This window comes from Mus musculus, chromosome 19 (assembly GCF_000001635.26).
Source record: "Mus musculus strain C57BL/6J chromosome 19, GRCm38.p6 C57BL/6J".
NCBI lineage: Eukaryota > Metazoa > Chordata > Mammalia > Rodentia > Muridae > Mus > Mus musculus.
Window position 1 is genome coordinate 3271293 of NC_000085.6, and position 26943 is coordinate 3298235.

Below are 26943 nucleotides of genomic sequence, written 5' to 3' on the forward strand. Positions count from 1 at the left end.
GCCAGTGTGGCCAGACACTGAGTGGAGGAGTAGGAAGGCTGAGCTGGGCCACTCCACAGGTCCTGGTGAAGGACTAACAGCCACACTGCAGAGCCCACAGTGGGCTGGGAGCTAACCAACTGCTCAGCTCTGTGGACACCAAAGTTCAGCACAAAGAAGAGATGCAGCTGAGAGCCACGTGACTGAGGAGAGAGTGCAGGAAGAGCCAGCAGGCAGACAGGCCAGTGTCTCACCTGTGAGAGACGGTGGTGGGTGGCAGCTGTCTGTGGTCCCCAGCTAGGATGCACTTTGGGGCCTTCAGCAGGGGGATCCAGCAGCTGGCTTCTAGGGCCTGGGCACATTCGTCCACCACCACCACATCAAAGTAGTCCTCAGGCAGCAGCTTCAGAGGGCCATCAGACGATGCACCTGATAGGAAAGGAAACCAAGCTGGCTCACTCGTTTTTGCTTCAAAACCTCGTCTTATAATGAATCTACAATATCGAAGGTCATGGGAAAGGTTCACTGGATAAAGGAGCTTGCCACCACACCTAATGACCTGAGTTAAAGTCCTAAGGCCCACATGTTGGAAGAACAGAACTGCCTTCTCCAAGCTGTCCTCTGACCTCTACACATGTCCACCCACACAAAGTGAATAAAAAAGTATCCTATTTGGGATGTCAACTAAATCTTACAAGAGAGACGAAAAAAACAAGTACTAGCAGACATTAAGGTAGAAGAACACACAGCCATAGGAGGATGCTGGGCGGTGCACGGCTGTGATCCCAGCACTTGTGAGGCAAAGGCAGGATGATAAGGAATTCAGGGTCATCTTCTGATACAAACAAGTTCAAGGCAGCCTGAAGCCACATGACACCCACTCTCAGAAAGTGTCAAAAAACTGGGGGTTGGAGAGATGGCTCGCAGTACTGCTCTTGCAGAGGACCTGAGTTCAATTCCCAGCACCCACGAAAGTGGCTCACAACCATCCATAAGTCCAGCTCCAGGGGATCTGATATGTTTGACCGCCACAGGCACCTGCACTCATGTGCATATATATTTAAATTAAAATAAATCCTTAAATAAACTTAAGAAGCAAAAAACAAACAAATCTCAAAACAAATGAGACCACTTCATCATGATGGTGAACTGTGTACTTAATCAAGGAGACAGAACCTAACCTAACACTCACAGAGATGCAAAGTAAGAGCTCAGTAAGAACAGTTGCTCATAAGCATAAGGACCAGAGTTCAACTCTCCAGTGCCCATGTAAAAAGCAGGGAGGGGCTGCACAGGGGCCTCTAACCAAGCACTGTCAGGGGCAGAGGCGGGAGTACTCCTGGGGTTTGCTGGACACCACCCCAGCTCCAGGTTCAGTGGAAACCTTGTCTTAAAGGCATCAATGCAAAAAGCAATAGAGCAGGACTCCTGATGTCTTCCTCTGGTCACACACACACACACACCACAAAACAAGAGGGGACACCCAGAGTAGCCCTGTGTCTGTGAAAGACATTGATTTTGTAGTTAGAAGACTCCCTACAAAGTGAATCCCGGGAAGAGCAGCAGCCGCTGCAGACTCCAGGCCAAGGCTGCGCTGGCAGGAGGGCCACTCTCACCTGTGTTGGTGGCTAGAACCACATCTGCCGCAGTGAGGCTCTGAACTATGGCTGCTTCTTCCCTCTCCTTCAGTTCCTTCCTTAGCAGCTTAATTTCACTTCGAAAATTACCTTTCTCTCTCTTATCCTGCGTCTTTTTGTTCTTGCCCTAGAAGAAAATCTATAATTACTCCAACAAGAGTCTGTACTTCTTTTCCAGCACACTGCTCTCAGACAGTCAGCGATGCAGCTCAGCCAATCCTGAGACCATGCTAAACTGCAGAATCATTGCGAAGGACGCACACAGCTGCCTAAGAGCTTCCCACCCCACCTGCCACAGAGGCTGGAAGGGACAGTCACTATTACTGTGACCATGAGCAGTAGGTGTTCCAGACGATAAAGTACCAGTTAGGACTTGGGTGGAAACGTCAAGAGTCTGAGCTTGCTGCTATCTGCGTGTGGGCAGGGGTGATGCAGGGTACTGCCGGAGCCCCAGGCAGCAGCCTGAGCCTTGTTCCCACCTCCATGCACACCATCCGTCCCAGGTTGACACCAAGATCAGCATCATGCAGCCTCCGTCCTCCTAAAGAGCTGGTGGACTCCTGTCCCTGCCATCCTCTCATGTGGCTGCCCTCATTCCATGGTGCTGAAGACGCAGAGGAGCGCCAGGAGAGGCAGAGGAACTGCTGACAGGAGAGCAGTGTCCAGCTCAGGGAAGCAGAGGAAAGTCGGGCAGGCATGTGAACTAGAGAGCGGTTTACAAGCACCACTCTCTGCAATTGAGCCAGTTCACCTGAAGCCACCCCACCATGTTCTGCACGGCCAGGTGTCCTGGTATGGAGGTAAGACGGGTGAATGATTCTAGAAGGGACTAGTACTTTTCTGAGTACTTTTCATCCTGCCAGGACCAGCCAGCCCATCTGCAGTGCTGGGGAGACACTGAGGAAATGTTTGCTTCTGCTGATTTTCCTTCCAGTGCTGGAGATAAAAGCTAGGGGTATGCACACACCTGCACACCTTCTGCCCCGTGCTAGCCCTGAGCCCGGGGAACACTTTCTTTAGGAGAATTTCTCACCTACTCTACACTCCTGAAGCACCTAAATGCCCAGTGCAACTCTCCACTCACAGCAAGCAGTCCTAACTAAAGAGTCCACTTTGTCTCAGGAAGCCTAGACTGTTCTTGAACTCACTATGCAACTCAGGATGACCTTGAACTTTTGTTCCTCCAGCCTCTATGTACCCTCAAAGTACTAGGATGACAAGCCACCATGCTCAATTTTATGTGGCGCTGGGGTTGAACCCAGGGCCTCGTGCAGGCTAGGAAGCCATAGTACCTGAGCCACACCCACAGCCCTGGATTATAAGGGACTAAGCAAACAAACAGGCAGAAGATAAGCAGGAGGAACCTGGGCAGAACACAACATGCACTCCTTAAAGACTAAAGCTCAGACAAGCTCACGCACGGAGACACTGACTCCATGATACCTACAAAGACCTGGTCTATGTCCCTTCTGATGTCAGCAACAATCTGGGCGTTGTCACTGCGTGCTAGCACTGCATCCAGTGAGTGGTGCTGAACGGACTCCAGGAGGCGGGCGGGGTGACCCAGGCGCAGAATCCGCTTCTTGCACAGAGCCAGACGCTCCACCAGGTTGTCCACAGCGATGTTGGAGGGAGCACAGCACAGGACCTGGAGAAGCATATAGTGAGGCTTCTAGCAACTTCTTTCCTAATTAAAACCACTTACCAGAACACTAAACCAAACAATAACCCTTAAAGGACAGAGAATGATCACTGGTAAGGTGACAGAGCCAACACATGGTGCCAACGGTGCATGGCATTCAACCCAGGCCTCATCCCAGGAACCAGAACCCGGAGAGCCACAGCCTATGCATCTCCCAAACACTGAATGTGTACTGCTGACCTGTGATGGCACAGAAGACTCTGAAAGCCACTAGTGCAATAATGGCTTGCAGCTGTGACTAGCGTTTGGAAGGCTGAGGCAGGAAGGTCAGTATAAGTTCAAAGCCAGCCTGAGCTACAGTGAGGAGAGAGGTAGCAAGGGGGAGGCGGGGGAAGGGAAGAGGGGAGAAAGAGGGAGAGAAAGGGAGAGGGGAGAAGAACAAGGAGAGAAGGAAAGAGGGAGAGAGAGAAGGGCAGAGAGTGGAAGAGAGGGACACGGGAAGAGAAGAGAGGTTGAGGGTAGATTCAAGTGGAGGGACACCAGAGAAGCCAGGGAGATTGCTCTCCCTGATTTTGGTCACTATTAACCCATTTCCTTTTACCAGCTCCTGTCTCCCAGTGTTTTGGTTAAATGGCCAGCACAGCCCTGAGTTCAATCTCAGCTTTGGTAAGCCTTCACCAGGCAAAAGAGTCCCTCCCCCAGCAGCAGGTGGTTTGGGGGAAGCAGCCCTATACCTGCAGCTAGCCAATGGTGTGGGTTGGAGTTGGCAACCTATGAGACACACCTCACTAGTAATGTCTGGATTCTACACCTTATCTGCCTCTTCCTTGCACAGTGCAAGCAATGTTGTATACTCTTTTGAACCTGTAGCCAGTCTGTTGGATTTCTAACCTAATGGCTTCTGACTTGAGAGCCGGTGCCCTCAGGACATCTTAGAAACCTCCCAGTACCATGATCTAGGATCAGATAGCTCATCCTGAGGTGAGGAAGTGCATCCAAAAAAAAAAAAAAAAAAAAAAAACAGGAGCCCCACCCACAAGGCTAACTCCAGCATTCTAAAGTCAGCTCCCTGTGCACAAGCAGAGCTCCGGAGGCCCCTCCCTTTCTATGCACCGGAGGCTGCCATGGGCAAGGCAACAGCTGGCTTTGTTTCTCTCCTCAGCTCCAACAAAAGTAAATGCACACTTTTTTGCTTTAAAAAAAAAAAAAAATCCAGCATGTAACCAGGGCCCAGGGCACTGCTTATAGCACCAACCATCTTGTCTGACAAGACAAAGGGGCTCTCTCTGATGGGCTCCATCTTGCTTTTGTAATTGCACATGCAAAGTGCAGTCCCCCAACAACCCATATGTTGTGCCACTCAGTAGTCCCAGTGAGCCCCTATGACACCGGTGCACCAGCCTCCCTGCACTCTGAGCTGGAGGGCACTAGTGAAAACCATCCCATCTGCTCCCATCAAGAAGCCAGATTTTCCTGCTGGTTCCAAACATCTACAAAGGCACTCTGGTGGAAACCCTCGTGGACAGAGACTGTGACAGGTCTCCCTACAGCTCTGGAAAGAGGGGGCTCTGCTAATCACCCTCTGGCTCATGCAGTAGCTGCTGCATAACCAGGCACAGCTCTGTTTCCTGGTTACCTTGTCTACACAATGAGGCCATGGGTCCCCAGCATTCAGGTCACTGTGCGGGTTACTATGTACACAGGAATGCCTGGAAGATCAGGGTGTCCCACACTGATGTGGGTAAACAGTAGCATGCAATTGTGCTTCATGCCTCAGAGAGGCAGGAGGGCATGCATGGCACATGTGTATCTTGTGGTTAAACTGCACATCTGATTAACTGTAGTCCCTCCATCTGCCTTGACCAGCTTCAGGCTTTTCAAAAGGGCCCTGATCAATTCCACGGCACCACTGTGAACCAGACTCAGAGCAAGAATATAGCAAGCATGCAGACTGAGGGAGCCTGGCCAACAACAAAGGCCGAGCTATCTTCAGGGTTCCTGCACCTTCCCCATGTGAGCATCCAGACAGGTGTCCAGTTTTGTGAGGCTAAGGGAAACTGCAGAGTACGGTAGGTCAGCGCTCAACCTGCAAATGTCCTGTGCCAGTCCTGACACAGATACACATGCTGGACTAAGGGGACCCTGCTGAGTGAAGGCAGGCCCAGAGCTACAGGGCTGGAGAAGGAGGGGAGAGCCTCTGCCCACCTTTAAGCCTTGCTTCACAGCTTGAAGGATTATTTCCACCACAGTTGTGGTTTTCCCAGTGCCAGGAGGCCCATGGATGATGGCAAGTTCTTTCTGGGCCAGTGCAAAGGACACAGCTTCTTTCTGGGAAAGGTCCAGAGTTGTGTTGTAGAAAGAGAGTGGGGCTGCAAGAGAAGCACCACTGTCAGCAGTCAGGAACAAGAAGTGCACAGAGCAGGCTCAACCCCAGGCTAAGACGCACAGCATAGAGATCCCGTTTTACTATTCTTTGAGGCAGGATCTCACTATACAACCTTGGCTGGTCTGGAATTCACTCCGTAGACCAGGCTGGCCTCAAACTCAGAGACCCATCAGCCTCTGCCTCCCAAGATCTGGGATTAAAGGTGTGCTTATACCTTTTCTTGTTTGTTTGTTCCTTTAAAACAAAATCTCATATAGCCTAGGATAGCCTCAAACTCTCTAAGTAGCTGAAGATGACCCTGACGTTCCTCTGATCTCCATCCTCCAGAGCACTGGGATTACAGGCTAGACCACCACACCCGGGTTAGCAGTGCTAGGGGTGGAACCCAGTGCTTCACTCGTGCTAGGCCAACACTCTAACCAATGAGCTACAGCTCCAAGCCCTAATTTTCAAAACAAGAGTTCTCTGGGAACAGGAAGCAATACCCAGCCTGCTGTTACGTCCCCCTCTTAAAAAAAAATCATCTGTTGTGCACACATGTGAGCGTGCATGTGCGCGAAAGAGACAGTATCCTTGTGGAAGTCAGAGGACACCCTCAGGTGTCCATCCTTGTCTTCTGTCTAGTTTGACACAAGGTCTGCTCACAACTGCGTCGGCCAGGTCAGCTGGCCTCTGAGCTTCCAGGAATTCCAGCTCTGCCTCCCATCTCATGCAGGAATGCTAAAATTACATCCAGAAAGACCACTTGGGTTCTGCGGATCTGAATTCAGGCTCTCACACTCACACGCCAGGCACTTTACCCACTGAGGTGCTCCAGCCCTAGCGACCTCTTCTGTTCAGCTCCATCCCAGTGTCCACCCAGAGACACCCAACAGAAGATGAGTGCACCAAGCTCTGAGGAAAGGGTGCTGACCTGGACTTGTGAGGCAACGAGCCTACAGACCATCTTAAGAGAAGATGAGGGCCAAAGTGTGGGCTGCCAAATCTCAGGGTTCCAGTACATTCCACAGCACACACATGTTAACTAGATATAACAGCTAGAATCCGGACACACCAGCTCTTAAAGGTAGATAATATATTTCTGAGGTAGGTATGGTGACACATGTCCATAATCCTAGTTAGTAGTCAGGAGTTCAAGGTCATTCCTGGCCATGTAGATTGAGACTAAGACCTATCTTTTATTTAGAAGTGTGGAGTGGGGTGAAGCTGAGGAGATGGCTCAGTGAGTAAAGTGCTTGTCACAACAAGCGTGAAAGCCTTGCTTGGGTCTCCAACCCCATGTCACAGCTGGGCCCAGTGAAGTGCATCTATAGTCCCTGGGCCTCCCTGGCCAGTCAGCCTAGCTCATCAGTGAGCTCCAAGTTCAGTGAGAGACCCTGCCTCAAAAATGAGCTGGGGGCTCCAGATGGCTCAGTGGTAAAGGCAGTTACTCAAGCCTGACAATCTATGTTCAAACTCTAGAACCCAGGTAAAGGATGAAGGAGAAAACCAACTCACAGAGTTGTTCTCTGATCTCGGCATGCACACAACACACAGTAGCAGTAAACAGATAAAAGACAGAGTGGAGAGGGACTGAGGAAGACACCTGATATCAACCTCTGGCCCATAACTACAGGTGCACATGTGTACATGCACACTTACACAAACATGTACCTCTCTCTCTCTTTCTCACACACACACACACACACACACACACACACACACACACACACGGTGTTGGTATACATCCCTATACATCCATAGCCTCAACATACAGCAGGTTCTGCAATGAGAACTTCTTCAGTACTGAGTCCAGAGAATCTGGTCTAGAGCCTAGAGTCACTCTGAGAAGTAAATCTGAAGATGTAAAGAGATTTCAAACTTATGTAAATTGTGATGGTTTGTATATTCTTAGACCATTTGGTGGTGTGGCCTTGTTGGAATAGGTGTGACCTGGTTGGAATGGGTGTGTCACTGTGGGTGTGGGCTTAAGACCCTCACCCTAGTTGCCTGGAAGTCAGTCTTCCACTAGCAACCTTTGGATGAAGATGTAGAACTCTCAGCTCTGCCTACACCATGCCTGCCTGGATGCTGCCATGCTCCCATCTTGATGATAATGGACTGAACCTCTGAACCTGTAAGCTAGCCCCAATTAAAGGTTGTTTTTATAAGACTTGCCTTGGTCATGGTGTCTGTTCACAGCAGTAAAATCCTGACTAATACATAAATCCTTGCTAAAACAGACCAAGATCACAGTGTCCTGCATCATTTTAGGTGGGAAAAAGTTAAAGCTAGAGAGATGTCTCAGTGGTTAAGAACATGTACTGCTCTGGCAGAAGACCCATGATTGCTATATTGGACAGTTCATAACCACCTCTAACTCCAGCTCCTGATGATCCAATGGTCCTTCTGATATACCCCAAGCAATGTACTCATGTGGATACATATTCATTCTCTCTCTCTCTCTCCCTCCCTCCCCCTCCATCTCTCTCTCTCCCTCCCTCCCCCTCCATCTCTCTCTCTCTCTCCCTCTCTCTCTCTCTCTCTCTCTCTCTCTCTCTCACACACACACACACACACACACACACACATACTTGAGAAAATTAAAAATCCTCACGTATTTCCATGGCAGGACTTGGGGTGGAGCTGCCCAACAGGATGTCTATGAGGGAGGATGCTGGCCCAGAGTGGTACTTCTTCAGTGTCATCAGTGCTCTGTGAGGACCAGAGCCAAAATCAGGAGCTCTTTGGGGCACGAGTTCAGGGACACCATCACCTAAGCACCCAGCACCTCTTTAGCTGACAGACCACTCCCTCCCTCAACACAAGTAAGGGTGCCCATGAGTCCCATCCAAGGAAGAGATCCTTTGGTTTCAGTCAGGAACTCTCACTTTTTCAGGCGTTTGTAGGTGACATCGTTGGCAAGCTTCAGCAGTCTGTAGGTATTCTCTCTGTCCAGGTTCAGCTGGAGATCATGGGACTCATCAAAAGCCACTGTGACTGATTTTTGGGTGATTCGGGTCAGGACCCCAGTGGCCAGTTGACTGTTTTCATTAGTATCATACAGACCCACAATATCACCTGCAAAACCAACACCAGCTAGTTATTACGGTATGTGATCGTTTCCAGCATACTTCAAATTATGCATCTATTTATTCCATCTGTGTGCTATGGTGCACATGTGTGGGCCAGAAGGCAACTTGTGGCAGTTGGTTCCCTCCTTCCACCATGTGGATCCTGGGTACTGAATTCAGGTTGTCAGTCAAGCTTGGTGACCTTTTCTCCCTGAAGCTGACTCAGATGTGTGGTATGAGTCTTACCTGTGCCTTGAGTCTCCCCGACTCCAGAAAAACAAAAGGAACACTCCTAGGGCAGAAGCTGAGCTGTGTGTCAGGCTCCCCACATCCCACTCAGCTCAAGATTGCTACTTCTGAGTGACGACTGAGCCTGGAGATTGTCCTTCAGACTGACAACAGCCACGTCCCTTGATTTGGTCAACAGCGGTATCTACGCCTCACCAGTTCAGCTTGCTGGTGTTCCACACAGAGGCCTCAGTTCCTGTGACCACTGCCACCCATCATTCTCACATTCTAGTCACTCCACACAGGTTCAGAGAGGTTACTGTGCACACTCCATCCTGCCCCTTCACACCTGACAGTGGTAGGCACTCTTGCTCCCATTTGCCAAGGGTGCAGGCTGAAGGTAGCTTCTTTAACAAGGTCAAGATATCAAGTTTGCCTTGGTCTGACACCTGCCAGCAGGTTCCCTCATCCCACTCCCCTCATCTGACCTTCTCTAAACCCAGCAGGGAAACTGAAAACTGTTGGGACAAGAGTCTATGAAGTCAACATAATCAAAGGCTGCAACTCAAAACAGGCTGCCACAGGCAGTGCTGCTGGCTCTCAGTTTTCAGGGCTGAGGCCAACTTGCATCCCTAGTGTGCAGTCAAAACGCTCCAGAGTGCAGTGCAATGGCAGAGTGCTTGCTCAGCAGGCCAGAGGCCTTGGGTTCTATCCCAGGCACTGCAAAGAGAAAGCTGCCAAACCGAGCAACCAAAAAGCACTAACAGCCGAATGTGGTAGTGCATATCTGCAATCTCAGAACTCAAAAGGCAGAGACAGAAAGCTCACTGAAACTTCTAGTGCAGCCTGGTCTATATAGAAAGTTCCAGAAGGACCAGCGCTATACAGTTAGTCACATTCCTGTCTCCAAAAACCAACAAAAAGTCAGGCATGCTGGTAACCTTATAATCCCAGCATCTGGAAGGTAGCGGCAGGAAGATTAGGAGTTCAAGGCTCAAAGTCATCCTCTGCTACACAGGAAATTTCAGACCCTGTCTCAAAACAGCAACAAAAGCAGCTATGCTGTTCACCAGGTTTGTAACCAGAAGGTTTTCACTGTAGTGCCACAGACTGTGTGGGTCAATTCTCCAGCCCTTCGGACAGCACAGGCCTTGATCTGACCACCAGCCATGGATGATACAAGCCCCCAGGGAACACGTACCAGAGGTGAAGCTGTTGCTAGGAAGCACCACTGCAGGTCCAAACTTCCTGGGCTCAAAGGTGACCAGCCGCTGCCCATACAGCCCTGTGCGCTGGCTGGATACCTGAAGCTTCAGCAAGCACACCCCTCGGCTCTGAAGCTCTCTCAGAGAACTGTGTTCCTGCCAGGACCTAGAAGACACCAAGCAAAACAGCTTCACTGTGCCTGCACAAGGGAGAAAGGAGTTCTGCTTATAGGCATTACGTATGCCCCAAAAGAACTCCGGATCCACTCTACTCCAATCCTACCTCTCCCCCACACCCCACGGGACAGGTACTGCCTAACTTGCTCCAAGTCAGCCAACACAGAATCTTATCATGTCTCTTTGCCATCTGCCATCTGTCTTTTGGGGCCCTCCCATTTATACCTGACTCTCTCTCTGCTTCTTACCACCAACACCCTAAGTGTGGTTCAAGGTCCCAGTTTGGCTTAAAGCATATCGCTTCATTCTCACAGCAAGCACATGGTGTGGGAATCACATGCCTTCACAGACATGTATGGGAAGGCCTAGTACACAATTCCATAGTCACACAGCCACAACAGCAAAACCTCTCCCTCATCATGACTGACAGACTCTCAGTCAACCAATCTACAGATTACACATCTGTAATCTCACAGACTGACTTCACGTCCTGCCTCCACGTGGGTTACCCTGGGTCAGTTACTTCGCCAGCCTTTGTCTATCCTTAGGGAAATGCATTACAGGAACTGCACTGTGGGATAGAGAAGTGGTGGCTCTGTCTGTTGCAGGCCTGTAGATATTCTCCTGAAACAACATGGCTCTTCAGGAATGCTCAGGCACCATACATGACATAGGCTTCATTAACTTTCCTCTAGGAAGCTGCTCTCTGGCACACCCCACTCCCTGGATCCCGAAGAAAACTTGTCCCACTCCCCATCTAGCACTGACCATCCTGTTAAGTCTCTCTCTTTCTTTCTTTCTTTCTTTCTTTCTTTCTTTCTTTCTTTCTTTTTCTCTCTCTCTCTCTTTTTTTTCCCTTGGGGTGGGGGGCCTCACTACAGGGTCTCCTGTAGCCCGGGTTGACTTCAAATTGGCTACGTAGCCAAAATGTGATCTTGAACTCCCGATCCTTTTGCCTCGACGCCCCGAAGTGACGCTGCTGTGCGGTCTTCTCCTAGGGCTGTCTCTGTGTGTTAGCCATTCACCCAGCCAACACTAGACTGGCTCCAGGCGGTAACTAAGGAGAGCTACAGAGGGCCTGGGACCTGCGGCCAAACTTACCTGCGCTCCTCCACCTCGGCGTCCCGCTCCAGCTCCAGCAGCTGTAGCTGCTGGGCCACGAAACTCTCCACGGTGGACGAGGCCATCTGCTCCGCGATGCAGCCCCTGACTGATGCTTCCTGCTCGGCCAGTTTAGTCCTGTGGGACCCGAGTTCCAGTCGGACCGTGTTCCCCACTGGACCAGAATCCGCAAAAGGCCCTGCGCTCCCAGCCAGGGCGCGGATTCCCGGCCGGTCCGTTTCCTGCGTTCCCCGCCAAGCCAGTGATTGCAGTAGGATCCCTGTTTCCCTGCTCCAGGTGTTCCCTACTGAGTTTGTGTGTTGACGCACAAGGTTCGCGCTGCTTCCGCTTCCGGTTGGGACTGTGGAAACATGGCTGCTGCCATAGCGGCCTCGGCATTGCCGGGCGCCTTCGGGCGGCTGGTGTCTGTGTGTAGCCGTAGCATCTTGGCATCCCAGGGATCCGGATCAGGTGAGACCAGGGAGGCCTGGTGAGGGAAGAAGCTAGCGGTGCTTCCGCCGTCTGCCGCCCGTGTGTCTGAGTCCACCTTGGCTCCTGGTGTGTTGGTTATGAGAGTCGTGAATATGGCACAGGGTTTGGAGTACGAGAACCTGGGATGAGAACGTGGTTCCTTCCGTTCATTGCTTAATACTGAGAAGTGCTCTTAAACTTAAGTGTAGGTCCTATAGTACAGGGACACAAATGGGTGTAGACAAATGACCTACCCAGGGTCATACAATGGGGATGTAAAGAAAGCGAGTTAGAAGCTGCTAAGTAGAGCATGGGTGTGGACAGTTGTCCTCGGGCTGCTAGCCACCCTCGGATCAGGAAAAAAAAAAATGACGTTGAAGAAAGGAGTGAGTGATTTTAATGTTAGTCTATCTTGAAACATAACAAGTAATGTGCCCTTAGTTTTGTTGACCCAGACCTTTTAGTTTGTGTATGTGTTATGTGTATGTATGTGTGCAGGTGGGTGTACATGCCCGTGTGGAGACCAGATGATGATGTCAGGTGGACACTGTTGTGTTCGACCTTTTCAGTTTCTTTCTTTATTTTTTTTTAAGACTTATTGTGATGTTTGTTTCGGGGGGGGGGGGGGAGGGTCCTTTCTGTGCATTTAAGTGAAGGTGCCTTTGGAGTCCAGAAGAGGGGGTCAGATGTTAATCCATAGATGATAGGAGAAAGGCCACCAACTCAAATCATCGTAGCCAAATTAATTAAAGCAAGCTTTTTCACTTGGGTATGCAGGCTGCCTCCACCTAAGACAGGGTTCAGGAGGTCAGCATTGGACACCCCTGAAATCAGGGTTTCTATAGTTCAGGGATAGGAGGTTTCCAAATGGGGGTGAAGCAGAACATAAGCGTAACCGGTTGGTCACAATAACCTTCTGAAACAAAAGTGCAGTTGCAAGGTAGTCGTAACAACAGGTTGTAATAATAACTTTGAAACAAAGGCATAGTTGCCGTTTTCCGGGACAGGTGGTATAAACCCATTTGTAGTTAAGGTGTGGCATAACCCAATCCTTGAGAAACAGATTTAATCATAAACAGAAATGAATCTACTTTTTCTCTACTATAAGATGGCTTTCCAGCTTAAGATAGAAGTATGCTGGTTTATCACAGATCCCTGGAGCTAGAGATGCAGACACTTGAGGCCTTCCATGTGGGTGCTGGGAACCAAACTTTATCTTCTACACGAACGGCAGCTACTCTTCCACTGACCTATTTCTCCAACCCCTCTCCACCTTATTTCTAAAGGTTTCTCAGTGAATCTGGAGCTGGCTATTTGGTTAGACTGGCTAACCAACAAGCCCTCAAGATCTGTTTGTCTCCACCCCCAGTGCTAGGGTAACAGAAGTACCTGGCATTTTATTTTAGTGCTGGTGACCTGAACTCAGGTTCTTACAGTGGGATAGCAGACACTTTACCCACCGAGCCATCCCCAGTGCTCCCCTGGACTGTTCACAGACAAGTTGTAATACAGTAGGTTAAACCATATGCTAGCAACAGATCTTTACATGTCATCAGAGTAACTACCCACCATGTTTCTCTTCTTACAGCCTCCCTCTGGTCTGCTTCTCGAAGGTTCAATTCACAGAGCGCTTCATATCCACAAGGGTAAAAATATCAAAATGTGGGTTTGGTGATTTTTCCACTTATCTGTAAATGTTACCTTCCAGTTAAAAGGTCTCTACATTTGAGGCTGGGTGTGATGGCAGACTTGGTAGCATAAGTCTTTAATCCCAGCACTTAGGAGGCAGAGGCATATGAACAGCCAGAGCTACACAGAAAAACCTTGTCTTTAAAATAAAATAACAATTTTTCTATATAGCTCAGTGATAGCACGTTTGGCCAACATACTTGAGGCCTTGGGTTCCTCCTTCAGCATAAATGTGTACACATGCATGCATGCATACATAGAATTCTGTCCCAACAGAAGTAATGCATGTGTGTATTCACAGTGATGTAGAGGTAGCGTTAGTGTTGTGGGTTTTATGCCCCTCCATAGCAAGCTTGCACAGCCTCCTGGTGCTTGCACACGGCTGCTGTTGGGGAGTTGAGGCTGCCTTTCCTGGGCATGTGATGTGTGCTTATGAAACCGCTTTGCAGATATGTTCCTAAGACCTCCCTGAGCTCACCACCCTGGCAAGAAGTGGTTCTGCCGGACCCTGTTGAAGAGACGAGACACCATGCGGGTAAGACTTAACAGGAGCTGGGCAGGGAGGCCTTTGTAGCCCTAGCACTTGAGAGGCCTAGGCAGGGGGATTGCTGAGAGTTTGAGGCCAGCCTAGGCTACAAAGTGAGACTCTATCTCAAAAAAGTTAAAATAAAAAGGGAAATGAATGGGTAGCGCTGAGTGTCCATTCCCACAGGTCACTGAGGTACATTGCCACAGGGCAAGGCAGCAGGTTTCTGAGTGCTTGGAACCCCAGCACACGTGAGACCTCACATTCACTTTGGTTGGTAAACACCAACATTTATGATGAATCTTCTCTTGATAAACAGCTCTCCAGCATCTGCCACGAGGCAGTCAGGTGATGGGAGGGATAATGCATGCACCTCCATCTCCAGCTATGTTATGTATCAGTCCAACCCCGTCATCCCAGTACTCAATTGGGAGCACCACAAGTCATGTCCAGCCTGGGCTACATGTCAGGAAAAGGCAGCACAGCTGTTGCCAGCTAAAGAGTCATGTCTCAGCTTCCCAGAAGCTCGAAGTTCCCATCATTCCCGGGAATCCTCTGTTATTTTAGAATACTGTTTAAGCTCCTGTTCAGGCTAAGTATAGTCACTCCTGGAGGTCTGGGATCGGTTGGAGGGCTTGCCATAGCTATCAGAACCCACGAATGTGATGATGAGGGGTGGCAGTGGTGGTATGCAGGCTGTATGTATAGGCCCTGCGTGTCCTATCTGGACCACTTGCTGACTGTCAGTGCTCACTCACTGTGCAGGGCACCACCACAGGAGAGGTCTGCATGTTTGGTGCATCATCTGGAGCCTTCACTGGGATGCCAGGAGCTGCTTCTGGCCTTGGCCTTATCCAGAGCAGGAATTGTTATGTCTGTCCTGTGTGTCCAGCCCTTGGCCCAGGGGTGGGGTCTATGTGGACAAAATTGAGAGCTAAGGACTGTGACATGAGCCAGAGTAGTGGTAATGGGAACAGGGAACGGGTGTGGAAGGAGGGCAGGTGGGCCTGCCAGAGATGGAATGTGGAGAGAAGGTGGGTCCCGTGGGAACAGGGAAGGTGCTGGGGTGCAGGGTGGTCAGGAGGCCCTGCCAGCTCAGGGACACAGAATCAGGCTCCTCAGACTGCAGAAAGACCGTCCTCTCACTTCTTAGACTGCACACTTCTTGCCCTGGGATGTAGTCCAGGCTAGACTCACTGCCATCCCGCTTCAGCCTCCCAAATGCTGGGATTATGGGCATGCACCATCATGTTCTGCTTGTGCACTGGGTCTTAATTGATTTAAAAGGAAAAAAAAAAAAAAAGCAAACAGGATGAGGGTTCTGCTCCAGAACTGCAGAAGTAACACTTCCTGCCAGTGCTCCTGAGAGCCCCAGCCCAAGCCAGCACCTCCCTACTGGCTGGGTAAGCAGGGCTGGACAGACTGCAGGAGCAGTCCTCCCAAGGGAGCCTGGTGCCTGTGCAGTGATTGCCACCCACTGTCCTGCAGAGGTTGTGAAGAGGGTGAATGAGCTGATCGCCACGGGCCAGTATGGCCGGCTCTTTGCTGTCGTGCACTTTGCCAGCCACCAATGGAAGGTGACCGCAGAGGACCTGATTCTAATTGAAAATGAGTTGGATATCAAGTGTGGAGAGAGGATTCGGCTGGAGAAGGTGAGGTGCACGTTGTGTTGTGGACTCAGGGACTCTGGCACCTAGTGAGCATGGCTGAGGGTTTTCTCAGCTGTGCTGAAAAAAGGACTCACGGCCAGCGGGTGGGAGGCAGGGTTGGACTCTGCATAAGGCAGAGCAAAAGGAAGACTAGGACTAGAGGAAGACAGTGGAGCTGAGCTGTGTCTCCATATCCTCGATCACAGACATAAGCTGCCAGAGAGCTCGAAGGGAGATTTCTAGCAGCTGCTATTGTAGGGGAGGCTGGGAAGTCCCAGCAGCATAATACAGATGTGATAATACATAATACAGATGTGATAATACATAATACAGATGTGATAATACATAATACAGATGTGGGTGGTAGCACTGATGGCCGCCAAAGCAGTTTAGTCTGATTGTTTTTATTTGAGACAAGGTCTCCTGTATTGTACCCGAGGCTAGCCTCAGACTTGCCGTGAAGACCAGACTGCTCCTGATCCTCCAGCATCTACCTCTCCCGTGGGTAGTGGAGGTCGGAGAGCTTACAGAGGTCATTTCTCTCCCTCCACTGTGGGTCTTGAAGCTTTCTGTGTTTTCCATTTCCCATCCAGTCCCGGCATGTAGGCATCACCTGCTCCCTTGGTGAAGAGTCAGGGATTAAATATGCTATATTTTATCTTCTCAGGTCCTGCTGGTTGGGGCAGACAACTTCACACTCCTGGGCAAGCCACTCCTCCGGTAATAAGCTTCAAACCCTGGGCTTGGTCCAGGGCTGGGCTGGCTCACAGGCTAGACACGGTGTGGTCAGGCCCAATGGGGATTGTTCAACATCATTCTAAGAGTTAAATGCAGCCGGGCATGGTGGCACATGCCTTTAATCCCAGCACTTGGGAGGTAGAGAGAGGCGGATTTCTGAGTTCAAGGCCAGCCTGGTCTACAAAGTGAGTTCCAGGACAGCCAGGGTTGTTACACAGAGAAACCCTGTCTCAAAAAACAAAAAACAAAAACAAAAAAAAAAAGAGTTAAATGCAACACCTTTCTTACAATTCTGGAGGGTGTTTGGTGTCCCAGGAGACACCCAGCTAGGAGACTAGTCAGTCACTAATCCATTGTAATATATTTTTCTTCTCTTCTCTTCTCGTCTCGTCTCGTCTCTTCTTTCCTTTCTTCCTTTCTTTCTTTCTTTCTTTCTTTCTCTCTTTCTTTCTTTCTTTCTTTCTTTCTTTCTTTCTTTCTTTCTTTCTTTCTTCCTGCTTCTTGAGACAGGGTCTTTCTATGTAGCCCTGGCTGTCCTGGAATTTATTATGTAGACCAGGCTGGCCTTGAACTCACAGGAGACCCACCTGCCTCTGCCGCCTGGGGGCTGGGATTAAAGGCATGTCCCACCATAGCTGGCAGCCAGTGTAGTCTTAAGGGCTGGTGATTCCACTCAGAGATAGAGTGCCTACTTGTTAAGTTTGAGGCCCTGGGATTGTGTTCTCAACACTACAAAGTTAATTGAAAAAATTTTTTTTTCTTTGTTGGTTTTTTGTTTCTGTTTTGTTTTGGTTTTTGAGCCAGAGTTTAATTGTGTAGCCCAGGTTAGACTAGAACTCACAATGTGTACTAGGCTTACCTTGAATTTGTGGCCATCCTCCTGCCCCTACCTCCTAGATACTGGCATCAGTGGTCACTCCTGACTAAAAGATTTTTTAAATACTCTTCATTATGTTTTCTCACTGTTTTCAAAATGAATGACCCATATGTGGGGCACATAGCTATTGACCCTACACAGGAAGCAGAGGTAGGAGGGTCAGAGGTCAGTTTATTCCTTGGATGTAAAGAGAATTTAAGGTTGGTCTGGGCTGCATGAGACCCCACTGCAGAACCAGGAATTCTCTGGGGAGCTTCCGCAAGTTGTGCGTGAAACTGAAAGGCAATGAAGGAGGAGCACTGTCACAGTGTACTTTCTTTCCTGTCTTTCTAGAAAGGAGCTTGTACGAGTTGAAGCCACAGTCATTGAAAAGACAGAATCATGGCCCAAAATCAACATGAAATTTAGGAAAAGGAAAAACTTCAGGAAGAAAAAAAGTAAGTATGAGACAGTGTATTGGGGCCCTGTGCTCCCAGCACACCGTGGTTGTGCCCATGTTCCCTGCCAAGTAGCTGGGCAATGCCAGGGTGGTATTGTGCCAGCATTGTGCTGGATAAGGGCCCAGGATGACTCACACTGCCCCACTGCAACATGCAGGCCACATAGAGCTGTGAACCCAGCATGGCACCCACCTTGAGACACTGGGGGACAGCAGTGGCATATTAGATTGTCTTGGAAAACTGGAAGCAGCTCCCACATGTGCTGGGAATAGTTCACACTCTGCACAAGTCAGGCTGAGGTAGCAACAAGGCAGGCAGCCTCTGTTGTCAGCACATGTGTTTGTGCATATGACGTCACAGATAATTCAAAGGGAGACATGATTAGATGCTCAGGAACAGGTTCATGGCCTCTGCAGGAAGTGGGGGAGCCAGCTGTGCTCTTTGAAATCACTTGGTCAGACCAGGCAGTCCGCATCCTCCCTTCTGATGATGCTGCCTGCATTAGCCCTTTAGTAGGCCCCAGCAGTGTCATGGAAGTGCCAAATACAAATATCCTCTGAGTGGTCAGGCCGTGGCCAGCTGGCTGACTTTTAAGGAGGCTCATCAGGCTGGAACCTGAGGATGCTGAAAACGCCCTGGAGCCAGTGCAAGGAGAGAAGCTGGGGGAAGAGCCAGCTTAGGGGTATCTGGGGGTGAGGTCACAGTGCCTAGTACCCACAGGAGAAGGCTACAAGCTGGGCTTCAATGTCAGCTGGGAGGAGTGGGGTCATGAGGCTGCTGACCTGTGGACAGGGCAGGTGAAGTCTAAGGGTGACTTCTCAGGGCACTGCTTCCCTTTTCAGTGGTTGGTCTGGCTAGGCAAGAATCCCCTGTGGTGGTGGAAGCCATGGGTGGGCAGTGCCAGATGGTAAGTGTGGTGCCAAGGCTAGGTGGAGCATGGACGGTCGGAGGGAACACCAGTGTCCTTGCCCCTGAGTCGATCTCCCTTTCCTGAGGGAACACCTAATTACGAGGCCCTAATAGGTGTGGCCTGTTCCCTATTACCTGCTTTGTTCTGACATAGACATCTGACATCCTCAAAGCAGTAGGTGAGCCATGAACAGTGAGAGGGCCAGAGAATGCCAGTCAATCCCTGCAAAACAGAGGGGCCCTAGGGCAGGGTCCAGGACCACAAAATGGCTACAGAGCCTGACTCTGGGAGTGACATCGCAGCAGATAAGGCCAGGTCTAGTGCTCACACTGAGGAGGCTGAGGCAGGGTTCCCAGCCACCTGGACAGCAAAGCAAGATCCTGTCTCCAGCCAGGCCCAGGACGATTGGATGGCCTGGCAGGTGAAGACACCTGCTGACACCAGAACCCACAGAGTTGAAGGAAAGAACTAGTTTCTCCCGAGTTGTCCTCTGATAAGCACTTGCATGTGGACACACACAGACACACTGTGACAACTTGCATGCACACACAAAATAAATGCAAATTAAACAAATATTTTTAGTTGGCTCCCTCATATCCCCTCAAAAATAATAACAGCGGCAATTGTGAAGCAGTCCTGGACAGTGAGATGTAGTTTCACGTACCTACCCCAGTCAGTAGCCACAGTACCTAACCACAATCTGTGTTAAAGGGGAGCCTCCCCAATCCCTCACTCAGAGTGACTAGGCCCACCCCGCCTTGGAAGCCTTGGGGCCAGTGTGGTTGTGGGAGCAGACCCTGAACCTTAGGCCACTGAGGGTGGAGCCTATGCGGTGAGTGAGGCAGTCAGTCCACATCACAGAAACAGTAGGAAAAAGGGACCAGGCTGGCAGCCAGGCAGAATGCACTGACCTGAGCCCCGAGACTGCTGTCTGAAGGACATGAGACTGAGCCCGTGACAAGGTTCTCTCTTTCAGTCATTGTGAACCCTCAGACCATCCTCCGCATTAACACCATTGAGATTGCACCTCGTTTGCTGTGACTGCAGAGCCGATGTCTAAGAAGTTCTGAAATGTCTAATAAATTCACGTCTGTACTCAGGAAGCTGAGGCAGGAGGATCACAAGTTCCAGGCTAGGTTGGGCTACAAAGCAAGACCTTGTCTGACAATGAAAACAAATAAAGTATTTTTTAGGAGACTGAGCCTGTGACTTGCTGTTAAAGCCAGTTCGTGCTGCCTGGTAGGGTACATTAGCCGTCAGAATAAACATCACTCTGAGCCCTAGCAGCAAGCCTGCTGCTTGTACGGACTGGTGGTATTCCTGGCAGCTGTAGCAGGCAGAAAGGGGACCCACACCTGGGACAGAAGTGGGCAAGAGCTGGAGTGGGTTACCAGGACAGCTGCTGGGATTGGGCATGTGGTGACAGTGCACTTACTGCCCTAGCAAAGCCCTCAGAGGCTGAGTCAGAAGGATTCCCAAGTTCAAGGTCATCTTCACCTGCATAGTAAGCCCTGGGCTAACCTGAGCTCTCTGACCCTATCTCAGGATGAAGCAAGCTGCTCCAGGATGGAAAGCTGCAACTGGCCGGGAGATATCTGTGTGTCAGCTGCTTCCTTTAGCCTCCATGGTTCTATGACAGGGGTCACAGTACAGGGTCAGTGCTCCAGCAGCCCCCCAGGGGGTGGGGGGAGCACAGTGACAATAGGGCAGAGGGTGAGGCAGGAGTTCTGATCCTAGGAACGGTTTGGGGCTCAAGGGCTATGACCCTGTGAGTCAGGCCCACCTTGGGGGAAGACCACCAGGAAGGTCACACAGGCTCTAAGGATCAAGCCAGAAGCATGGAATCAGAGAGGAAGCACAGGCCATCCACAGGAACTGCCAGCCCTTTCCTGTGGCAGTAGCCTGTGACCAGTCATGTGACAGTTGTCCTACTTTTCCCTGCTGCCCCTAAGATGTGACCCTCACTTTCAAGTTTTTTGATTTTCAGGTTTTTTGAGATAGGGAGGTATCACTGTATTATTCCTCATAGCCCAGGGTGGCCTTGAACCTGAAGCAAACCCATCTCAACCTCAGTGCTGGGATTGCAAGTGTGTTCCACCACTTCCAGCTGCCCAACTCTGGAGGGCTTTTGGATTTGGGTGGGAGGCAGTTACCCAGCAGCCAGGTTCCCCTGCAGCTCCTTCTGTATGCAGTAGAGGGCAGCACCCCACTGGCCAGCTCTAGCCCTGTAGCCTAAAAGCAGGCTACTGGAGAGCAGGCCTCTTTCAAAGGCCCCAGCTGACTGTGACATGGCTCAGGTAGGAAGGTGGCAGACAGGCCTTGGGTGTGAAGTGCTCAACAACCCGCAACCTCTATCCAACCAATTAGTCTCTTCGTCTCTGTCTCCCTCTCCCCCTCCCCATGTCTCCCCCTCCCTCTCCCTCTCTCTCTGTTAGACACAGACCCCTCTGGGTATTTATGCCTCAGTGCATGCCAAAGAGAGCAATTCTCAGAAGTCGGGCCTACTTTGCACCTCGTTTAAGACAGTTTCTTCACCACTGCGTAAGCCAGGCCAGCTGACCACGGGGCTTGCAGAGACTCCTCTGTCTCTACCTCGCATCTCCTGTAGGTGTATTGGGATTGAACACGTGACTCATACATGAGTCTGGGGATCTGAACTCAGGTCTCCAGGCTTGTGCAGCAGTGCTTTACCCACGGAGCCACCCCCAACCCAACTTCTTGTATTATTTGTTGTTTGTCTGTGTGTATGTCTGCATAGGAGGACAGAGATGTTACGTATCTCCTAGAGCAGTTATGTCTGCCTGACATGGTACTGGGAATGAACTCCAGTCCTCTACAAGAACAATGTGTGCTCTTTCTTAACCAGCAAACCTTCTCTCCAACCCAGTGTCTAACAAATTTCTCTTGCGGTTCATAGCTCATGCTGGAATCCTGGACACCAACTCTCCCCCAACTTCCTGCTAGCTCAGCAGTGTCTCTGAGCCCATTGGTCTAGAATCTTTGACTGTGGCTTATATGTGTCTATACTTTCATTGTTTTGTGTTTAAGATGGTATGTGTCTCAGGCTGGCCTCAGAGTTAGTATGTAGCAGATAATGATCTAGACTGTCTGATCCTCCTGCCTCTGCTTCCAGACTGCTGGTATCACAGGTGCACATGCACACACTCACTTTGGCTTTATTCTTGTAGTGCTGGGGATGGAACCCAGAGTCACGTGTGCTAGGCAAGTGCTCTACCAACTCAGCTACATCCCCAGTACTATTTTTGTTTGTGGTTTTAAATTTTACTATTAGTGGATGTGTGTCCAAGATGGAACAGAAGTGTCTGAGTTCAAGTGGCAAGTCCCCATCTCACCAGCTTGTTTGTCTAAGATAACCTCTTACAGACTGGTGAGATGGTTCAGCAGGTAATGGCTTGCTGCCATGCCTGATAACCTGAGTTAACACATAGAACTGATGCCTGAAAATTGTCCTCTGACCTCCAAACAAAAGTTCAGTGTAATTTAAAGATTTAATTTACTTGTTGTAAAAGTAACTTGTATTTGCCTGTTGTAATTGTTGTCTTCATGGCTTTCTGTCTCCATCTGCTGACTTAGTCCTAGAATTTTCTTGACTCTATAATCTCACCGAGGCCTAGAGTGTTTTCAGCCTCTGAGACTTGCTGCTGAATAAGCTCATCCTTTCTAGTTCTTTCTGAACTCAGGCTGGTTCAACTCAGCTGCTCTGGCTCAAACGCGTCTCAAAGCTAACTGATTCAATCTGGCCTGTCTCGTTGGCTATTCTGTCAAATCTTTTTCTGATTCATCACTTTGTCTGCTACTCAATTAGAAGCCACTTTCAAACATGGGTGCTTCCTTCTACAAACTAACTTTACCTTCATTGTTTGGGATTAAAGGTGTGTGCTAAGGGCCTATGTACTTAATCCAGCCAGAGGGATTAAAGGTGTGAGCTAAGAACCGAGCCACACTATAACTGGAAACAGATTTTTCAGTAAATAACCCAATCGTGGGGTTCACAGTGTGATCATATATCCTGCAACACCTTATTTATTTGTATGTGTGAGTTTATCTGGACCATTTGTGTGCTGCTGTCTACAGAGACCGGAGAGGCCAATGAGTCCTCTGAGCCTAGAGTTATAGGAAGTTGTGAGTTGCCCTGTGAATGTAACACTGGCTGTCCTGGAAGTCATTCTGTAAACCAGTTTGGCCTTGAACTCACATAGATCTACCTGCCTCTGCCTCCCAAGTACTAGTATTAACGACGTAAGCCCCTGTCACCTGGCAAGAAATAAACGCTCTTAACTCCTTATCTGCTAAGCTCTCGCTAGGCAAATATAAATTTTTTTGAGCTAATCATTTGCTAATTTTATTTTTTTTTCACTTTTAATTTTAATTGGGTATTTATTTCATTTACATTTCCAATGCTATCCCAAAAGTCCCCCACACGCTCCCCCACCTACTCCCCTACCCACCCACTCCCACTTCTTGGCCCTGACATTCCCCTGTACTGAGGCATATAAAGTTTGCAAGACCAATGGGCCTCTCTTTCCACTGATGGCCGACAAGGCCATCTTCTGATTCATATGCAGCTAGAGACAGGAGCTCCAGGCGGGTATTGGTTAGTTCATATTGTTGTTCCACCTATAGGGTTGCAGATCCCTTCAGCTCCTTGGGTACTTTCTCTAGCTCCTCCATTGGGGGCCCTGTGATCCATCCAATAGCTGACTGTGAGCATCCACTTCTGTGTTTGCCAGGCCCCGGCATAGTCTCACAAGAGACAGCCATATCTGGGTCCTTTCAGCAAAATCTTGCTAGTGTATGCAATGGTGTCAGCATTTGGAAGCTGATTATGGGACGGATCTCCGGATATGGCAGTCTCTAGATGGTCAATCCTTTCGTCTCAGCTCCAAACTTTGTCTCTGTAACTCCTTCCATGGGTGTTTTGTTCCCAATTCTAAGGGGCAAAGTGTCCACACTTTGGTCTTCGTTCTTCTTGAGTTTCATGCGTTTAGCAAATTGTATCTTATATCTTGGGTATTCTAAATTTCTGGGCTAATATCCACTTATCAGTGAGTACATATTGTGCGAGTTCTTTTGTGATTGGGTTACTTCACTCAGGATGATGCCCTCCAGGTCTGCTCCACTATGTTCATAGCAGCCTTATTTATAATAGCCAGAAGCTGGAAAGAACCCAGATGCCCCTCAACAGAGGAATGGATACAGAAAATGTGGTATATTTACACAATGGAGTATTACTCAGCTATTAAAAAGAATGAATTTATGAAATTCCTAGGCAAATGGATGGACCTGGAGGGTCTGTCCCAGATATCTCAGGACTTCAAGTTTCCCTTTGCACACAACTCTGGGGACCAGAGCTCACAACAGCAGCTGCTGTGCCTTCTCCTCCAGTGTGTCCACACCCCAAACCCACAGCAACTCCCCAAGATAACAGGTGAACATTCGGAAGGTGTGGTGCCCTTTGACCCACATCCGGGTCAGCCACCGCCCTGCCGCTTGATGGTTCAGCAGCTCCAAGTGCAGAACTGGGAGACAGTGCAGAGGCAGAGCTGCCTGAGGGCTAGTGGTATGTCACCTTCCTTTTCTTCCAGACGATGGCTTCAGGGAGACTGTTCTCCCGAGGAGGGGGTTGGTCCTGGAGATCCAAGAGCCCAAGGTGCTGGTGAATGCTAATGGCTGGCAGCATCTTACCTCATTGTCTTAGGAAATGATTTCTGAGCAAGGATCATTGGGTTCTAAAGTAAAAGCATGGGGCAAGCAGATGGCTTAGTCAGTGCCCTGCTTGACTCATAGCCATGGGGATTTGAGTTTGAATCCCCATTACCTACATAAAACAGCAGGTGTGGACCGCCGGGCAGCTCAGCAGGTAAAGGTATCGACAACCTAAGTCTTATCCCAGGACCCACGGAGTAGAAAAAGAAAACTGATTTCCCCAAGTTGTTTTCCTACCTCCACAAGCATGCTTTGCCACACATGTGTCCAAGACATGTACACACACACACAAATAAGTAAATGTGATTTTTAAAGCTTGGCATGACAATACATCAGCAATATGACTGCTGATATAATGCAGAGGTGAGAGGACCCCTAGGGTTCACAGCCTATCTGGCTGAGTTTGTGTGTTCCAAATACAGTGAGAGACCTTATATTAAAAAAAAAAAAAAAAGCAAGCTAGAGAGCTGAACGTGGTGATGCATGTCTTTAACCCCAGCACTCAGAAGGCAGAGACATTCAGATCTCTGAGTTCAAGACCAACCTGGCCTACATAGCTCCTAGTGAGCCTTCTAGCTAGTGAGACCCTGTCCTAAAAGGTAGGAGAACCAGGGCAGAAGCAGAAAGCCAGGCTTGGGGGCACCCACTTTTAATACCAGCACTTGTGGTGCAGAGGCAGGCAGATCCTTGGAATTTGAAGCCAGTCAAAGTATGTAACTTGTCTCAAACAACCCCCCACCCCACCCCAAAAAAACCCACAGGGAATGACTCAGTAACACTGGCTGCACAATGCTGAAAACCTGGGTTCAAGCCCTGGAACCCACAAAAGGTAGAAGGAAAAAACTGATTCTATTGTTTCGTCCAGCCTCCACACCAGTGTGTGGCACATGCAAGCCTACATGAACATGCACATACATATACCACAAATACACAGAGCACACACAGAATAAAAATCCCACTGTGTTGAACCACCATGCATACCAAGAGACAACAGAGGACAACAAGATGATATCCTAATACACAAAAGAGAGTGCTCAGGCTCAGACAAGCAGGAAGGCTCCTGGGGGGGGGGGGGGCTGTCCCTTCACCTCCCAGGGATCCTGGTCTATTCAGAACACATTCTGCTTTCAAGGCTGGGGACCAGACAACAAACAAATCAGTAGGACTCACTTCCCACCAGCTCTGAGCTGCAACACCTTGCAGTCCACATAGGCAGATTATGCCAGAGGCTGCAGCCTACCCCACCCTGGCTGTCCTTCCAAACCCTGTCTATCAGCCACTGTAACCACTGCACATGTCTTCCATAGCTGGCATCTGTCTTCCTCTCATTTCCTAACCCACAGCCCCTAAAAACATCAGGCTCTCCTGGGGAACAGGATTGTCTTTTGCTATCTGCAGTGAGCCTACTGTTTTGGTTTCATTTGACCTGAGTTCTCACTACATACACCAGGGCAGCCTCACAATGCTCCTCTTTGCCTCTCCAGTGTTGGGGTTGTGGGTGTGTACACTGCCCATTGGCCACACCCAATTTTATGGTGTTGAGGGGCCTTATATGATGGGATGGGCCAGAAGCAAGGATAAGAGGGTGGGACCCAACCCTTGGCAAGAGCAGAATTGGAAATTAGGTTCTATGAAAATACAGCTATGGGCATGCATAAGACACACACACACACAGTTTAAAGAGGCTGTCTGAGAAGGCCTGGGACTCCTAGGTTAGGAAGCTGCCTGTGAGTGCTTCAAAGCCCCTATGAAGCTTGGCTAGAGCCACTCCTGAAGAGAGGGGTATAGTATGTTTGAGAGGACTGTGCAAGCCAGAATGTGTAAACAATCCATAGAAAAGTATCATATCTCTTCCACCTGGATGTTTCTGAGAAGAGAAATTGGGTGGCCCGAACACTTCCCCTGCCTATAAAGCCAAACCCTGAAGGGCAGGCTGTGGAATTCGGGCAGCAGGTGTGTCTGACTAGTTGGCATAGATCTAGGTGAAGGCATTATTTTTGGAGCAGCAAATGTTCCCCTGGTTATAGTGTAAAACACAGGCAGCTTTATGTTTTAGATTTTCCGAGCCCCCTAAAGGTCCATGGGTTAAAGATTTGGATTCTGCGGTGGTGGCGGTTATTAGGAGGTGGTAAAACCTTTAGTAGGTGGAGCCTGGCAGGAGGAAGTTAAGTCTTTGGGGTTGTGCCCTGAATGGAGGTCATGTCAGTTAGTTTTCTTGTTATTGAGACAGAGTAGCATACTTCCAGGGGGAAGAAAGTTTTCTTTAGCTCAGGGTTTAAGGGACAAAGTCCGTCACGGTGCAGTCACGGTGGCAGGAATGGAAGGTTGCTAGTGACACTGCACTGTCAGAGAGCCGAAAGGTGGTGCTCAGATGCATTTCCTGTGCTGTGGGACCCCAGCTCAGGGGGTACCCCTCCTCACCTGATGACTGCTGTGGAGCCCCAGCTCAGGGGGTACCCCCTCCTCACCTGACGACTGTGCTGTGGGACTCCAGCTCAAGGGGGTACC

General features: G+C 49.6%; 2 protein-coding genes and 1 non-coding gene across 9 annotated transcripts in view; 2 read left to right on the forward strand and 1 right to left on the reverse strand.

Annotated features, from left to right (window-relative positions):
* Ighmbp2 (immunoglobulin mu binding protein 2) overlaps positions 1 to 11718 on the reverse strand; it is a 23935-nt gene extending 12217 nt beyond the window's left edge. For 2 of the 5 annotated variants that reach the window (XR_003952763.1, XR_001782564.2), the window contains exons 1-8: positions 11409 to 11607; positions 10127 to 10296; positions 8515 to 8704; positions 8241 to 8338; positions 5464 to 5627; positions 3064 to 3264; positions 1596 to 1743; positions 234 to 408 (exon numbers count right to left, since the gene is read on the reverse strand). Coding sequence is in view for 1 of the 5 variants with exons in the window: in NM_009212.2 (NP_033238.2) it covers positions 234 to 408; positions 1596 to 1743; positions 3064 to 3264; positions 5464 to 5627; positions 8241 to 8338; positions 8515 to 8704; positions 10127 to 10296; positions 11409 to 11494 (1232 nt within the window). In the remaining 4 variants the exon portion in view is untranslated. Of the gene's footprint in view, positions 1 to 233; positions 409 to 1595; positions 1744 to 3063; positions 3265 to 5463; positions 5628 to 8240; positions 8339 to 8514; positions 8705 to 10126; positions 10297 to 11408 lie in introns of all 5 variants that reach the window. The other 3 variants (XR_001782563.2, NM_009212.2, XM_006531702.2) reach the window with 3 other exon arrangements.
* Mrpl21 (mitochondrial ribosomal protein L21) lies at positions 11705 to 21545 on the forward strand. Of its 3 annotated transcripts, none has more exons than NM_172252.4 (7): positions 11750 to 11879; positions 13468 to 13525; positions 14018 to 14103; positions 15583 to 15746; positions 16411 to 16463; positions 17692 to 17795; positions 21144 to 21545. In NM_172252.4, the coding sequence occupies exons 1-7, from the start codon at positions 11780 to 11782 to the stop codon at positions 21227 to 21229; spliced, it is 651 nt and encodes a 216-aa protein (NP_758456.2). In that variant the 5' UTR covers positions 11750 to 11779; the 3' UTR covers positions 21230 to 21545. The 3 variants fall into 3 exon arrangements, with proteins under 3 accessions (XP_006531841.1, NP_758456.2, NP_001334349.1); NM_001347420.2 differs by lacking the exon at positions 21144 to 21545 and adding an exon at positions 19685 to 19909; XM_006531778.4 differs by lacking the exons at positions 15583 to 15746; positions 16411 to 16463; positions 17692 to 17795; positions 21144 to 21545 and adding an exon at positions 14860 to 15564 and having other exon boundaries at positions 11705 to 11879.
* On the forward strand, positions 17628 to 17691 carry Mir6984 (microRNA 6984). The gene has a single exon (NR_105950.1). It is a non-coding gene; the product is annotated as a microRNA 6984 (primary transcript).
* Positions 21546 to 26943: the final 5398 nt, after the last annotated feature.

What these genes read in the sequence shown, in the direction of transcription:
- Mrpl21 (NM_172252.4), top strand. Translation starts at nt 11,780, where the DNA reads ATGGCTGCTGCCATAGCGGCCTCGGCATTGCCGGGCGCCTTCGGGCGG. An exon ending in AGAGGATTCGGCTGGAGAAG is followed by an intron (nt 15,747 to 16,410) that starts GTGAGGTGCACG and finishes TTATCTTCTCAG; the next exon opens with GTCCTGCTGGTTGGGGCAGA. An exon ending in CTGGGCAAGCCACTCCTCCG is followed by an intron (nt 16,464 to 17,691) that starts GTAATAAGCTTC and finishes CTGTCTTTCTAG; the next exon opens with AAAGGAGCTTGTACGAGTTG.